Consider the following 16557-nt stretch of genomic DNA (forward strand, 5'->3'; position numbering starts at 1 on the left):
GGCTCCACGGTTTTGGCCCTAGCCAGAGCGGTGCTGGAACGATTGGGACAGACGTGAACTAAATGTCTCCCTATCTGCCATCAGGGAGAGGCAAATCACACAGTTTATATGATATTATACAGATAAAATCAAATCAAATGTTATTGGTTCACACACATATTTAGCAGATGTTATTGCGGGTGTGGCGAAATGCTTGGGTTTTGGGTGGGTTTGGAGGGCTTAGGGACCTTCTTCTTCTGCCAATAGAGGGGTGTTTTGTTAAATCTGGGAGAATAATCTTCATATATGCTTCACATCAAACTAGTGCCATAAACATTTGTGGCGTATAACTGGAAAAGATGGTTCTTTGCTGGATCTGTGAATGGCAATGTTCTTATTGTGAGTGACAACCCATACTTTAACACCAGGCATACTATACTGCATGTACATGGATAAAGACCCATGGTGTAAAGGAACATCTATGTGAGAATGCTGTTCACTGATTACAGCTCAGCGTTCAACACCATAGTGCCCACGAAGCTCATCACTAAGCTAAGGACCATGGGACTAAACACCTCCCTCTGCAACTGGATCCTGGACTTCCTGACGGGCCGCCCCCAGGTGTTAAGGGTGGGCAACAACACGTCTGCCACGCTGATCGACAACACTGGGGCCCCTCAGAGGTGTGTACTTAGTCCCCTACTGTACACCCTGTTCACCCACGACTACGTGGCCAAACACGACAACAACACCATCATTAAGTTTGCTGACGACACAACAGTGATAGGCCTGATCACCGACAATGAAGAGACAGCCTATAGGGAGGTCAAAGACCTGGCAGTGTGGTGCCAGGACAACAACCTCTCCCTCAATGTGAGCAAGACAAAAGAGCTGATCGTGGCCTACAGGAAAAGATGGACCGAACAGGCCCCCATTAACATCGACGGGGCTGTAGTGGAGCGGGTCGAGAGCTTCAAGTTGCTTGGTGTCCACATCGCCAACGAACTATTATGGTCCAAACACAAGAAGACAGTTGTGAAGAGGGCATGATAACACCTTTTCCTCCTCAGGAGACTGAAAAGATTTGGCATGGGTCCCCAGACCCTCAAAAAGTTCTACAGCTGCACCATCGAGAGCATCCTGACCGGTTGCATCACCGCCTGGTATGGCAACTGCTCGGCATCTGACCGTAAGGCGCTACAGAGGGATGTACGTACGGTCCAGTACATCACTGGGGCCAAGCTTCCTGCCATCCAGGACCTATATAATAGGCGGTGTCAGAGGAAAGCCCAAAAAATTGTCAGACTCTCCAGTCACCCAAGTTATAGACTGCACGGGAAGCGGTACCAGAGCGCCAAGTCTAGGACCAAAAGGCTCCTCAACAGCTTCTACCCCCAAGCCATAAGACTGCTGATCAATTAATCAAATAGCCGCCAGACTTTTTACATTGACCCCCCCCCCCCATTTGTTTTGTACACTGCTGCTACTCGCTGTTTATTATCTATGCATAGTAACTTCACCCCTACCTCCATGTACAAATTACCTCGATTAACCTGTACCCCCACACATTGACTCGGTACAAGTACCCCCTGTATATAGCCTTGTTATTGTTATTTTTTTGTGTTACTTTTTTATTATTTGTTACTTTAATTTATTTGGTATATATTTTCTTAACTCTTCTTGAACTGCACTGTTGGTTAAGGGCTTGTAAGTAAGCATTTCACGGTAAGGTCTACATTTGTTGTATTCGGCGCACGTGACAAATAATTGAGTTGATGTGTACACATACAGGCATCCACACTCTAGTGCAGGACATGGGTGTCGCCAAACATTGAGTGCCCAATATGCAAAATGATGCAGGGGAAGAATTGCAGGCAACATGGCGGCAATGGTCAATCATAAGAGCAAGACTGGGAAAGGACTTGAACAGTGATTATAGAGTGGGACTGAGTGTAAACAGGCGACACACAGTGTGAGAAGCCAAGCAGCCACTGCAGACCAGTAACCCTATGAAATGCAACATTATATCTCACCAGGCCTGCTTGAAGAAACAGAGGGATAATTATCACTAGACGAAAAGAGAGGGAGGAGAGGAGGGAGAAGAAGAGGAGGAAGAGAAAGATATCTAGCATTAGCCGGTAGAGAAGAGGAAGAAAAAGTGGGCCGCGTCGAAGACGAGTGCTACAGAGACAAAGGGGAGATGAGGTAAGGGTATAAGGAGAAAAATATAACATTCACGAGACCATAAGCACTGAAAAGGATGAAGTAACAACACAATATGGACATTTAGATTCCATAAACAGCTCATTAGCCACACAATATCTGGATTTCACATTAGTAAACTGTTTAGGTGCGCCTCAAGGCTCCGTTCTAGTCCCGTCTCCATTTACTAATGTAGTCTTACACGACTCCGTTCATTACAGGGATATGGTATTGGATCACAATCCTCCGACTAGAGTGGGATTTATCGGAGATCTTTCATATCCATTATTCCATCTTGAATGTGAAGCGCAAGAGTGATAATTATCAAAGCTCTGCGTCTCTGGATGGAGAAACGGAGTAGGGGAGACGGAGAGAGAGAGGCAAAGAGAGAGAACGGGGAAGAGAGAGAGAAAGACAGAGCAAGCGAGAAAGAAAAAGCGAAAGACAAAAAAATAAGGAAAGACAAAGAAACAGAGAAACAGATCACTTTTATTCTGCGGTCCTAGGCAACGTCAAGCCCTAACATCCAAACACATGCTCCACATTCTAATCTTTTTGGCTCTGTGAGGCGCTCAAACACCCCCAGGCGTAACTGTATGCAGAGCAGGCCAAGAGAATATCTCCTCCCTCACTGTACAGTTAATCATGCGAAGGTAAAATATGTGACTTCAATCCAATCCATCCACTCTTGGCACCTGTTTTGGGGTACGTCGATCCACGGCCAGCCGGGCCTCATAATTGGGCGCACTGATTGCAAGAGTCATTGGGTATGAAAAAGTATGCATATGTCAATTAAGTAAACTAAAACAGAGATTGTATGGGGTGAGGGTGAAAGGCATGTGTTTATGCCGTGTTCACATCTATCGGTTCAATGTAGTTTTAAAGTGCATTTTAACAACAGACCTGACCAAATATGCAACAATGTCCTGTCTCGAGCGATAATTATGGATGTTGTGGTTCGGGTTTGTATATTTGCGCAGTCCAGGGCGGCTGCTCACAGGTACCTCGGCACTACCCGAGCATGCTGCTTCGCTGCGGCAAATCAATAAACAGCCATAATTACCATATGGAAGGAGTAATCGAATCAGGACAAAAATATCAGACTTATTCCCTTTTTTTCACTGCGGACATAAATCTCTATAGTGGCCCACCATAGGTGCAGGTTGACTTTTATTGGGACGATTCTTGTCCTGGAGGCAGTACTGAGCGATTTCCGCTAGATGGACCAGCTGCAAAGTCTTTTTCTAATTCTGAAAAACGAAAATTCGGGATAACGGCGGGGTTCAAATCAAACCACACTTTTATTCATCCCACGCTTCGTAAACAACGGGTGTAGACGAACAGTGAAATGCGTACTCACTGACCCTTCTCAACGATGCCGAGAGAAAGAAATGCATCGGAGGTTAAGTTCGGGGTTTAACATCAGATTGTGTGACTTTGTGGATGTGCCAGCAAGTGACGACCGCAGAACTGCCTCCAGAACAAGATCCATGCTGGAAAAACGCTTTTCTAAAACGAGGCCCTCTTCGACAAAGTTTTTCACAGACTGGTGTGCTGTATGAAAAGGTTTCAAAAAAAGGGCCCGGTCGGTAAACTACAGAGCAGGAAATGTAATTGGCAGAGAGCAGCATTCAGCAACTAGAGGAATGAAAAAAACAACGGGGGAAAAGGGGTCTTAAAATAGCTGCACAATGGGTTTTCAACGATAAACAACGGTTTCCAAGGGGAATCTCAGGAAAGCAAGAGGTGAGGGGGGGTTGTAGCGTATGTGTGTAGTGCATGTGTGTTTCCTTCAATTTGAACCCCCATGGCCTCATCCATACTGCGATTGAAATGGAATAGCTCAAAGGCTTTGGAATAACATACGGGGCGCAGAGGGGAAACTAAAAAGGACAGGTCTTTATTTGATGTCAGCGGGATGGTTTGCTTTGCGGGCTTGTCGGAGTCCCCGGGAGAGACAGGGCTGAGCGGGAGATCTGAGAGAGACGGCTCTACAAATACAAAGCAAACATCCTGACATTAAGAGTCCAGACATCAGAAACACCTGTTCAAAACAACCATCTGGGCCCTAACACAATATCAGAAAGAAACCTCCATCCGCTAAGACAAAAAAAAAGGGTTATTCTCATAATATGATTATGTTATAAGTAATCTCTCCCCTTAAAAGGAGAGAGGATTGATGGGAAATATACTCTATCCTGTTCTCACTCCAAACGAGTGCACTGGACAGGGGGACCCCCTCTCCATAGAACCAGTCTGTTTCTGATTTACCCAACTTGTCATTGTATCCAATGCATACATTAGTCTGGCACTCCATCTACAATAGTGTTGCTTGGGACCATTGTCTGACAGCAAACCTCTGTAGCATCCTAATTGGTGTCTCGGGTCATCCTGTTACCCCGGACCACTCGGTCTACAATAGTGCGCCGCTGTAATGTCATAATCTGTGTCTCGGGTCATGGTGTTACCTTGAGCCACTCCTCAGCCTGCTCTTTGCTCTGCACGGCCAGAACCAGGGCATCTGCCCCCTGGTGGACTATCTTCAGCTCGTCTTTCTTCTTCTTGCCGTCCTTGGGGACATGTGTGATGCTGCAGCCCGATAACACTAGCTCCATCTGGGGCGTCTGGTCTTTAGATGACTTGTAGCACTGCAGGAGGGAGGAGAGAGGGTGGAGAGAGGGAGGTCAATGAACCAGTGGATCAAGTTTTTCAAGTACACATGTGGCTATTACGGTGTGTGCGTGGTTATATGTGAAGGTGACAGTGTGTCTCTCTGTATCTGTGCATGCGTCCGTACCAGCAGCTTGTTGTCCTTGATGACACAGAGCAGCTTGGTCCACTGGCCGAAGCGTTTCTTGCGCAGCAGGAAGGCACAGATGCGCGCGTCCTTGACCAGGTCCATGGAGGCCTCCTCGCTAGGCCACTGGTGTCGCATCTTCTTCCCTCTGCCCTTCCCGTCCTCCTCCTCCTCGTCGTACGACTCATACGAACTGCTCATCTGGTCCGAATCGTAGTCTGAGAGATCGTTGAGGGATAATAAAATGGAAGATATTGACTTGCAGGGGCGGGTGTACGTGCATTGTGAGTGAACGTGTGTTTTCAGTCCTCACTTTAGCTTTTCAAGTGTGTTTTCGTTGTGTGTGCGCGTTTGCGTTTATTCACATGGATGTGTGTTTGTGTTTCGTACACTTACTGGAGGTGATGTATTCTGGGGCTTTTCCAGGACTGAGGGGGACGGCCTCTTCGTAGTAGCCCTCTGGGAGAGAGGAGCTGGGGAGAGGAGGAGGCCCGTTGTCTGGAGGCTGGAGGAAACACAGGGAGAGAGAGGGATTGGTTAGAGAGGCATTGGTTACGATGCACTGTAGCCTATGGGAAAGCGCCACAGCGAGGGCAATACGTGTGTTAGAGCGTGACGGGCCGGGCGCGTACACAGGAAGTAGCTACTTCGGATGTGAGGTCCCTTTAGTGGAACGTCAAAGATTAAGTGTGACCCCCGTCTATATGGTGGCCATCTTATCTCTAGGTTATCAATGAGACAAGTGATTCGTTTAGTAATCAGCTGAGTTGACTCATGATTGGCTTTGAGGTGTTACAGCACCATGGAGGCAATCAACAGGTAAATCATTTTCACTAAGATGTGATGCATTCCCACTTAGGCAATAACACTGGGGAGGTGGTGTGGGGGGGAAGAGAGAGAGAGAGAGAGAGAGAGAGAGAGAGAGAGAGAGAGAGAGAGAGAGAGAGAGAGAGAGAGAGAGAGAGAGAGAGAGAGAGAGAGAGAGAGAGAGAGAGAGAGAGAGAGAGAGAGAGAGAGAGAGAGAGAGAGAGAGAGAGAGAGAGAGAGAGAGAGAGAGAGAGAGAGAGACAGAGACAGAGACAGAGACAGAGACAGAGACACAGGGGGACAAACACCTGCCTGCAGGTGACAGCATTCCCTCCCCCATATGCCCCCCTAGGCACAACTATGACAACATAACCAACAAAAACGGGTCACAACTCCTGCAGCTCTGTCGCACGCTGGGTATGTACATAGTCAATGGTAGGCTTCGAGGGGACTCCTATGGTAGGTTCACCTATAGCTCATCTCTTGGCAGTAGCACTGTAGACTACTTTATCACTGACCTCAACCCAGAGTCTCTCAGAGCGTTCACAGTCAGCCCACTGACACCCCTATCAGACCACAGCAAAATCACAGTCTACTTGAACAGAGCAATACTCAATCATGAGGCATCAAAGCCAAAGGAACTGAGTAACATTAAGAAATGCTATAGATGGAAGGAATGCAGTTTGGAAACCTACCAAAACACAATTAGACAACAGCAAATTCAATCCCTTTTAGACAACTTCCTGGGTAAAACGTTCCACTGCAATAGTGAAGGTGTAAACTTGGCAGTAGAAAATCTTAACAGTATATTTGACCTCTCAGCTTCCCTGTCAAATCTAAAAATCTCAAATAGAAAACCAAAGAAAATGAACAACAATGACAAATGGTTTGATGAAGAATGCAAAAATCTAAGAAATAAATTGAGAAACCTGTCCAACCAAAAACATAGAGACCCGGAAAACCTGAGTCTACGCCTTCACTATGGTGAATCACTAAAACAATACAGAAATACACTACGGAAAAAGAAGGAACAGCACGTCAGAAATCAGCTCAATGTAATTGAAGAATCCATAGACTCTAACCACTTCTGGGAAAATTGGAAAACACTAAACAAACAACAACACGAAGAATTATCTATCCAAAATGGAGATGTATGGGTAAACCACTTCTCCAATCTTTTTGGCTCTATAACAAAGAATAAAGAACAAAAACATATACATGATCAAATACAAATCCTAGAATCAACTATTAAAGACTACCAGAACCCACTGGATTCTCCAATTACCTTGAACGAGTTACAGGACAAAATAAAAACCCTCCAACCCAAAAAGGCCTGTGGTGTTGATGGTATCCTTAATGAAATGATCAAATATACAGACAACAAATTCCAATTGGCTATACTAAAACTCTTTAACATCGTCCTTAGCTCTGGCATCTTCCCCAATATTTGGAACCAAGGACTGATCACCCCAATCCACAAAAGTGGAGACAAATTTGACCCCAATAACTACCGTGGAATATGCGTCAACAGTAACCTTGGGAAAATACTCTGCATTATCATTAACAGCAGACTCGTACATTTCCTCAATGAAAACAATGTACTGAGCAAATGTCAAATTGGCTTTTTACCAAATTACCGTACAACAGACCATGTATTCACCCTACACACCCTAATTGACAACCAAACAAACCAAAACAAAGGCAAAGTCTTCTCATGCTTTGTTGACTTCAAAAAAGCCTTCGACTCAATTTGGCATGAGGGTCTGCTATACAAATTGATGGAAAGTGGTGTTGGGGGTAAAACATACGACATTATAAAATCCATGTACACAAACAACAAGTGTGCGGTTAAAATTGGCAAAAAACACACACATTTCTTCACACAGGGTCGTGGGGTGAGACAGGGATGCAGCTTAAGCCCCACCCTCTTCAACATATATATCAACGAATTGGCGCGGGCACTAGAACAGTCTGCAGCACCCGGCCTCACCCTACTAGACTCTGAAGTCAAATGTCTACTGTTTGCTGATGATCTGGTGATTCTGTCACCAACCAAGGAGGGCCTACAGCAGCACCTAGATCTTCTGCACAGATTCCGTCAGACCTGGGCCCTGACAGTAAATCTCAGTAAGACCAAAATAATGGTGTTCCAAAAAAGGTCCAGTCGCCAGGACCACAAATTCCATCTAGACACTGTTGCCCTAGAGCACACAAAAAACTATACATACCTCGGCCTAAACATCAGCGCCACAGGTAACTTCCACAAAGCTGTGAACGATCTGAGAGACAAGGCAAGAAGGGCATTCTATGCCATCAAAAGGAACATAAATTTCAACATACCAATTAGGATCTGGCTAAAAATACTTGAATCAGTCATAGAGCCCATTGCCCTTTATGGTTGTGAGGTCTGGGGTCCGCTCACCAACCAAGATTTCACAAAATGGGACAAACACCAAATTGAGACTCTGCATGCAGAATTCTGCAAAAATATCCTCCGTGTACAACGTAGAACACCAAATAATGCATGCAGAGCAGAATTAGGCCGATACCCACTAATTATCAAAATCCAGAAAAGAGCCGTTAAATTCTACAACCACCTAAAAGGAAGCGATTCCCAAACCTTCCATAACAAAGCCATCACCTACAGAGAGATGAACCTGGAGAAGAGTCCCCTAAGCAAGCTGGTCCTAGGGCTCTGTTCACAAACACAAACACACCCCACAGAGCCCCAGGACAACAGCACAATTAGACCCAACCAAATCATGAGAAAACAAAAAGATAATTACTTGACACATTGGAAAGAATTAACAAAAAAACAGAGCAAACTAGAATGCTATTTGGCCCTAAACAGAGAGTACACAGTGGCAGAATACCTGACCACTGTGACTGACCCAAACTTAAGGAAAGCTTTGACTATGTACAGACTCAGTGAGCATAGCCTTGCTATTGAGAAAGGCCGCCGTAGGCAGACATGGCTCTCAAGAGAAGACAGGCTATGTGCTCACTGCCCACAAAATGAGGTGGAAACTGAGCTGCACTTCCTAACCTCCTGCCCAATGTATGACCATATTAGAGAGACATATTTCCCACAGATTACACAGATCCACAAAGAATTTGAAAACAAATCCAATTTTGATAAACTCCCATATCTACTGGGAGAAATTCCACAGTGTGCCATCACAGCAGCAAGATTTGTGACCTGTTGCCACAAGAAAAGGGCAACCAGTGAAGAACAAACACCATTGTAAATACAACCCATATTTATGCTTATTTATTCTAACTTGTGTGCTTTAACCATTTGTACATTGTTACAACACTGTATATATATAATATAACATTTGTAATGTCTTTATTGTTTTGAAACTTCTGTATGTGTAATGTTTACTGTTAATTTGTATTGTTTATTTCACTTTTGTATAATATCTACCTCACTTGCTTTGGCAATGTTAACACATGTTTCCCATGCCAATAAAGCCCCTTGAATTGAATTGAATTGAATTGACAGAGACAGAGACAGAGACAGAGACAGAGACAGAGACAGAGACAGAGACAGAGACAGAGACTGAGACTGAGAGTGAGAGTGAGAGTGAGAGTGAGAAAGGAAATTAAACAGAGAGAAAAAAGGAGGGGAGTCGGATGGAAAATAACACTTCTTTGTTGTCTTCCCCACTTAGTTAGCTAGGGCGCGAGGAGAAACTAACTCGCGCGCTGGGGTCTTTGCCTCCGGCTCTTAAAATAACATAATTGCGGCAATAAAAATCTAATCTCTCCAAGCGCATGGAAATAAATGTCTTCATTGACATTTAATGCGGGGATTTGAGCATTCCCAGAGTTGGTATTCACCCATAGTGAGAGAGAGAGAGTACAGAGAGAGAGAACAGAGAGAGAGAGAACAGAGAGAGAGCGAGAACAGAGAGAGAGAGAACAGAGAGAGAGAGAGAGAGAGAGAGAGAACAGAGATCGAGAGAGAACAGAGAGAGAGAGAGAGAGAGAGAGAGAGCGAGAGAGAGAACAGAGATCGAGAGAACAGAGATCGAGAGAGAACAGAGATCGAGAGAGAGAGAGAGAGAGAGAGAGAGAGAGAGAGAGAGAGAGAGAGAGAGAGAGAGAGAGAGAGAGAGAGAGAGAGAGAGAGAACAGAGATCGAGAGAACAGAGATCGAGAGAGAACAGAGAGCGAGAGAGAACAGAGAGCGGGAGAGAACAGAGAGCGGGAGAGAACAGAGAGCGGGAGAGAACAGAGAGAGAGAGCGAGAGAGAACAGAGAGCGAGAGAGCGAGAGAGAACAGAGAGCGAGAGAGAACAGAGAGCGAGAGAGCGAGAGAGAACAGAGAGAGAGCGAGAGAGAACAGAGAGAGAGCGAGAGAGAGAGCGAGAACAGAGAGAGAGAGAGTTTGATAATGTCTTCTTTGCTGGTCTTTTGGGTGTTGTAAACACTCACTGAAGTTCTCCTTGTGTGTTCAGTTTGCTTTCTAACGTTCATTATCTGTACTCCTGGTTTACTCCATTCCCAACTGCTCTTCACTAGACTCTATATTTAGGGCCATGAGTTTTACCTGAAAAACTCAGGGCCTATTATCGGCATCAATGTCGCCTGGGAGACCGTTCTATAAAAAAGGTACACATAACAACCTACTGTAACCATGAAAACAACCTGTTGCTCCACCTAATGTCGCCACAAACTGTCATGAATAAACAATTATGGCTGGTGACTCCAATAAAGTACCAGCAACGCCCCCCCCCCCACCACTTTTTTTCTCATGGGAAAGGTCCGCTCTAATTTCATTTTGTTGGTGGCAGCTGCCGTTTTTTCCCGCCGGTCTAGGGTTTTAAGGGGAAAAATCACCCAGCGTTGCACTATGGGCCGTTGATCGACGCCGTCGTCACATCGATGTCCCCGTCGCCATGGCAACGTGTTAGGATGTGGGGCAATCCTTCCAACAGGTCTAAGTTTACCATATTTATACAGATAGATAGGGGAAACTTCCTTCTTCTCACTCCATCTACCCTCACTCCATCTACCCTCACTCCATCTACCTTCTCTCTCTGCCTCCATCTACCCTCTCTCTCTGCCTCCATCTACCCTCTCTCTCTGCCTCCATCTACCCTCTCTCTCTGCCTCCATCTACCCTCTCCCTCTGCCTCCATCTACCCTCTCCCTCTGCCTCCATCTACCCTCTCCCTATGCCTCCATCTACCCTCTCCCTATGCCTCCATCTACCCTCTCCCTCTGCCTCCATCTACCCTCTCCCTCTGCCTCCATCTACCCTCTGCCTCCATCTACCCTCTCCCTCTGCCTCCATCTACCCTCTCCCTCTGCCTCCATCTACCCTCTCCCTCTGCCTCCATCTACCCTCTCCCTCTGCCTCCATCTACCCTCTCCCTCTGCCTCCATCTACCCTCTCCCTCTGCCTCCATCTACCCTCTCTCTCTGCCTCCATCTACCCTCTCTCTCTGCCTCCATCTACCCTCTCTCTCTGCCTCCATCTACCCTCTCTCTCTGCCTCCATCTACTCCCTCTCTCTGCCTCCATCTACTCCCTCTCTCTGCCTCCATCTACTCCCTCTCTCTGCCTCCATCTACTCCCTCTCTCTGCCTCCATCTACTCCCTCTCTCTGCCTCCATCTACGTATACTCCCTCTCTCTCACTCGATCTACCCTCCCTATCGCCCCTCTCTCTGTCCATCTACCCTCCCTGTCTCCCTTTGTCTATATATTCCCTTTCCATCTAGAACTTTAACTCCAAGCAATGGCCCGACCCCAAAACCTCATCATATTTCCTCTGGGAAACAGTGCTTTGTGGTGAACTCATTTTCTGGCAAGGTCACTGGCCCACTAAACTCCACAGATGCTCCCCCACCCCTCCTGACCCTCCCAGAAACTTCCCCACGGCACCAAAAGGAGGAAGAGAGAAAGAAAGAAAGTTGAGTGAGTGAGTGGAAGACTTCAAAATCAAGAAATATTTTTTTTTTTCCAGGCCTTGACATTTGAACAATAAGCTCTGGTAAAATACATCCACTTGGCGTTTTACCTCGAAACACAAAAGCTGGAGGTTGTGTTTGTGTTCGTGTGGTGGACTGCTTGGGCTGTTGATGTTGGAAGGCCGTAACCTCTCAGCAGTATCCGAATGTGCTCATTTCCTTCTTCGAGCATGTTAGCAACAATAGCAGCATTAATAACTCTCGAGACTTGAATGTTTTAGATTTGCGATTTTCAAAACGCAATTGAAGTTACTTGAGAGGGAGTTGTGACCCCATCACTCTACTATGAGAGGTATTCAGGGTCTGGTCAAGTGCATTAGACACACACACACACACACACACACAGATCCACACACAAGCATCCGCGCCATCACGCACACACACACCTACTTTTCAGTTGTTTTCACTACCTCAAACAACAGCCTGTTCGTATCCCAGAAATAAATCTGGCTTGACGAATCACACGATCCGACTAACAGAGTGCACTGTGGTCCAAGTGCATTCCAGCCTCTGATTGACCGTAAACAAACACCATCCGTAAAAACCCCAAAGAGGTGTCGGATCCAAATGGCTGTCTACATGCTAATTAGCCCTAATCATTAGCATCTTGTTAAGCTGATCCGTACGCTATACGCATGCAGTTCCAAACAAACCCTGAAAGTATTTTAAAAAGTTTTCAAATACTATTGAACTAAGTTCTGCTGTAGATGCACATGGCCTTGAACCCACCAATTCATGTTCCACATCCCAATGCTATCTGCATAATACCCTCCTATTGTGAATTCCCACCCATGTATCTTTTAGATGAACAGATGTGTGCATTTGATGCCCTTTAAACCCAGCAATTCCCCCAATTCCAGGGAGCAGCCCATGTGTAATTAGGGAGCAGCAGTGAGGGAGGCCTGACTGTCCTTGGTTTTGGAGACACTGTGGGGGAGATTTTTGTCTTTCTAGCCTGGGCTTAGCTCTACATACCGCCATCCATTCTCTGTCTGTCTGCGTAGGAGGGGTAGTCGGTGTTGTGTCAATGTTTTTTCTGTCGTGGGAGTTGTGGGAACACAGAGGGGACAGAAGCAGGCTGACTCGCAGTTCGTCTAAGAAAGAAAGACTACATTTCCCAAGATGCTTTGGGGGGGGGGGGGGTTCTATCCATTTAGGTTGAGGGACTATAGCGGTTGCTTCTACATACTACATACACTATACAAACAAAAGTACGTAGACACCCCTTCAAATTAGTGGTTTTGACTATTTCAGCCACACCTGTTGCTGACAGGTGTATAAAATCGAGCACACAGCCATGCAATCTCCAAAGACAAACATTGGCAGTAGAACGGCCTTACTGAAGAGCTGTGACTTTCAACGTGGCACCGTCATAGGAATCCACCTTTTCAATAAGTCAGTTCGTAAAATTCTTGCCCTGCTAGAGCTGCCCCGGTCAACTGTAAGTGCTGTTAGTCTAGGAGCAACAATGGCTCAGCCATGAAGTGGTAGGCCACACAAGCTCACAGAATGGGACCGCCGAGTGCTGAAGCATGTAACGCGTAAAAATCTTCTATCCTCGGTTGTAACAGTCACTACGAGTTCCAAACTGCCTCTGGAAGCTGACGTGTTCGTCGGGAGCTTCATGAAATAGATTTCCATGGCCGAGCAGCCACACACAAGCCTAAGATCACCATGCGCAATGCCAAGCGTCGGCTAGAGCGGTGTAAAGCTTGCCGCCATTGGACTCTGGAGTAGTTGAAACGCATTCCCCGGAAGTGACGAATCACGCCATCTGGCAGTCCGACAGACTGCCTGGGTTTGGCAGATGCCAGAACGCTACCTGCCCGAATGCATAGTGCCAACTGTAAAGTTTGGTGGTGGATGAATAATGGTCTGGGGCCTTGTTTCATGGTTCAGACTAGGCCATTTAATTCCAGTGAAGGGAAATCTTAACACTACAGCATACAATGACATTCTAGACGATTCTTTACTTCCAGCATTGTGTCAACAGTTTGGGCAAGGCCCTTTCCCGTTTCAGCATGACAATGCCCCCGTGCACAAAGCCAGGTCCATACAGAAATGGTTAATCGAGATAGGTGTGGAAGAACTTGACTGGCCTGCACAGAGCTCTGACCTCAACGCCATCGAACACCTTGGGATGAATTGGAACACCGACTGCGAGCCAGGCCTAATCGCTCAACATCAGGGTCCGACCTCAATAATGCTGAATAAAATCAAGTCCCCGCAGCAATGTTCCAACATCTAGTGGAAAGCCTTCCCAGAAGAGTGGAGGCTGTTATGGCAGCAAAGGGGGGGGACCAACTCAATATTAATGCCCATGATTTTGGAATGAGATGTTTGACGAGCAGGTGTCCACATACTTTTGGTCATGAAGTGAAGTGAACGTTACAAAAAAAGGGGCAAATTGCAGTTTCTACATCCATTTTGGGAGTTAGAAATGACATATACCAATTGATTCTTGAAGAATATAACTTATACATTTTAAAGAGACACGTGTCTATAATTCTCTTTTTTTCTTGGTTTTAATTTAGTTATAGTGTCAAAATCTGGCCAACATACTTTGTATTGTCCAACAACACATGTTTTCTTCCATCTCATTCTCCATGACCCTGCCATTCCTATTCTGATATGGGTCCAGGCAAGTGCAGCCAACTTTAATCTGAGATTTTCTGCTTACTAAATATGGAGGCCCCTGCAGCAGTTGGGGTCATCAGTGCATCTAAACCAAACAGGGAGGGGGAAGAATTACTGATACACATGCGTGCGCATTCACACACACACACACACACACGGACCACGGAGCCGTGCTAAGGCAGCACTTCACGGCGTATCAAACTGTCTCGACTTCTGGGCCTCTGAGCCTTTTTTGCCTGGCCTTAGCGAACTCGCATGCACTGTAGGAACAAAAACAGTCTCTAGCACGCCTACCCGCTCTCCATATGAAACTGCCCCTGGCCGTTGAAGGATGGTGAATAGGCCATTGTGTCTGAGAGAAACTCAAACCGGACTTGGACAGATTAGTCACTAGCGCACTCATACCAGTCCAAGAGTTTCCTGAACACGCACACTCATGAAGACGCACACATCCAGCCACTCTCACTCGCGCACACACATACCAGTGGTTGGTGTGAAAAAGCACCCTCTGCTGGATCCTAAAACCCAGCACTCCGCCCTTTCAGAATAAGCATGGCCACTGAGCCCTGTTCACCGATGCTAATCTAAGTGTTACACCAAACTGTTTTTACACGACCTGCCCATATTAGTGGAACCTCAGCAAACCCTTGAACCAGTTCCCATTCTGAATTCTATTCTCTCCCTCCTTCCCTCCCTCTTTTCCTGGGAGTGGGAGTGGGGGATAAGTCTGTGTTTCTAGGCAGGTGTGCTCGTGCAGGCGGCCGGAGCGGATGTGCCCGTCTGAATGCCGAGTAGGGGAAAACCAGCACGAGAGAAACAAGCATTGAGGGAGTGTGGAACAGAGGAGCGATAGGAAACTTCCAGACCTCCACACCTCTTCCCCTCTTTCTGCCACCTCACAATGAGGTGTCAATATGGGCCAGAGGGAGGGGAGGGGTCCGGTGCAATGCACCCCAAAACATTTTGGGGGCACTGAGCAAATTTCAAGTCTGCCCAGCGCAAACGTTGTGAAAATGATGTGCAACTTCCAGCGAGCGTTTACTGTGAACACCGAGGCTGTACCTGCTTTAAAGTTGAAATTTTAACAGTGGCCAGTAGGCTACTATGGCTAATTGATCATAATGTGAGCCTACCAGAGTGGCCTACCATCAAAAACAATGGAGAAAATGCATCCAATAACATCTTAACATGGAAATAGCAGTTTAATCATTCAGCCTACAGTAGCAGCCAATGTGTGGTGTTCAATGTAGCCATACTTTGAACGAGACTTTGGAAGAAACATGCAGGGCTTGACATTAACCTGTTGATCCACTTGTCCTTCAGACAAGGAGGTGACTGAAAATGTTGTTGTGTTGTTAGATGCAAGAAACCACCTTACAAAATAAAATGCATTATTATTCCCATACCATTATTACAGCGAATCAGACAAATTCTGATACCCTCTGCCTATTGGCTACTTATAGGTCTTATTCAAGACTGTCTCAAAATACAACACTGCCCCTTTAAGAAAAAAACTTTTCAAAGATGTCTAGAAATATACGTTTTGTGCTCTTGTAGGAAGCAATCACTCCCCTATTGCTGACTACAAATTATTTATTATGGGGCTAATAACTCATTAACTAGCAAAGGATATTGTCACGCCCTGGCCATAGAGAGGCTTTTATTCTCTATTTTGGTTAGGCCAGGGTGTGACTAGGGTGGGCATTCTAGTTTCTTTATTTCTATGTTTTGTATTTCTATGTTTTGGCCAGGTATGGTTCTCAATCAGGTACAGCTGTCTATCGTTGTCTCTCATTGGGAATCATACTTAGGCAGCCTTTTTTCCTTTGGTGTTTGTGGGTAGTTGACTTTGTTAGTGGCACTATAGCCCTAGTAAGCTTCACGGTCATTTCTTTGTTTCTTGTTTTGTTGGCGACATTCTACATAAAAAGAAAATGCACCTTGGTCCGGTCATTTCCACCTAGACGACGGCCGTGACAGATATGAACAAAATGTGCACACGTGGCTACATGCAGCTCTTGCTTGAACTCAAAACAATTGCATCTACTCACAACCGCTCATGCTGTAAACACAGTCCAGTTCAAAGTAAAATGGCAAGGATCCATATGGCAATGGCCTATTTGCAAATAGGCCTACTGCTGCTCTGATTGGTTAT

The 16557-nt window shown here is 46.0% G+C and overlaps 1 protein-coding gene across 3 annotated transcripts in view; it reads right to left on the minus strand.

The window, feature by feature from the left end:
- Positions 1–16557, minus strand: part of LOC139561160 (actin filament-associated protein 1-like) — a 129394-nt gene that overhangs the window by 22492 nt on the left and 90345 nt on the right. For all 3 annotated transcript variants that reach the window (XM_071378072.1, XM_071378071.1, XM_071378073.1), the window contains exons 4-6: positions 5375–5483; positions 4979–5196; positions 4650–4829 (exon numbers count right to left, since the gene is read on the minus strand). In XM_071378072.1, coding sequence (XP_071234173.1) covers positions 4650–4829; positions 4979–5196; positions 5375–5483 — 507 coding nt within the window. The remainder of the gene's footprint in view (positions 1–4649; positions 4830–4978; positions 5197–5374; positions 5484–16557) is intronic.

The sequence above is a fragment of the Salvelinus alpinus genome, chromosome 31, assembly GCF_045679555.1.
Source record: "Salvelinus alpinus chromosome 31, SLU_Salpinus.1, whole genome shotgun sequence".
Lineage (NCBI taxonomy): Eukaryota > Metazoa > Chordata > Actinopteri > Salmoniformes > Salmonidae > Salvelinus > Salvelinus alpinus.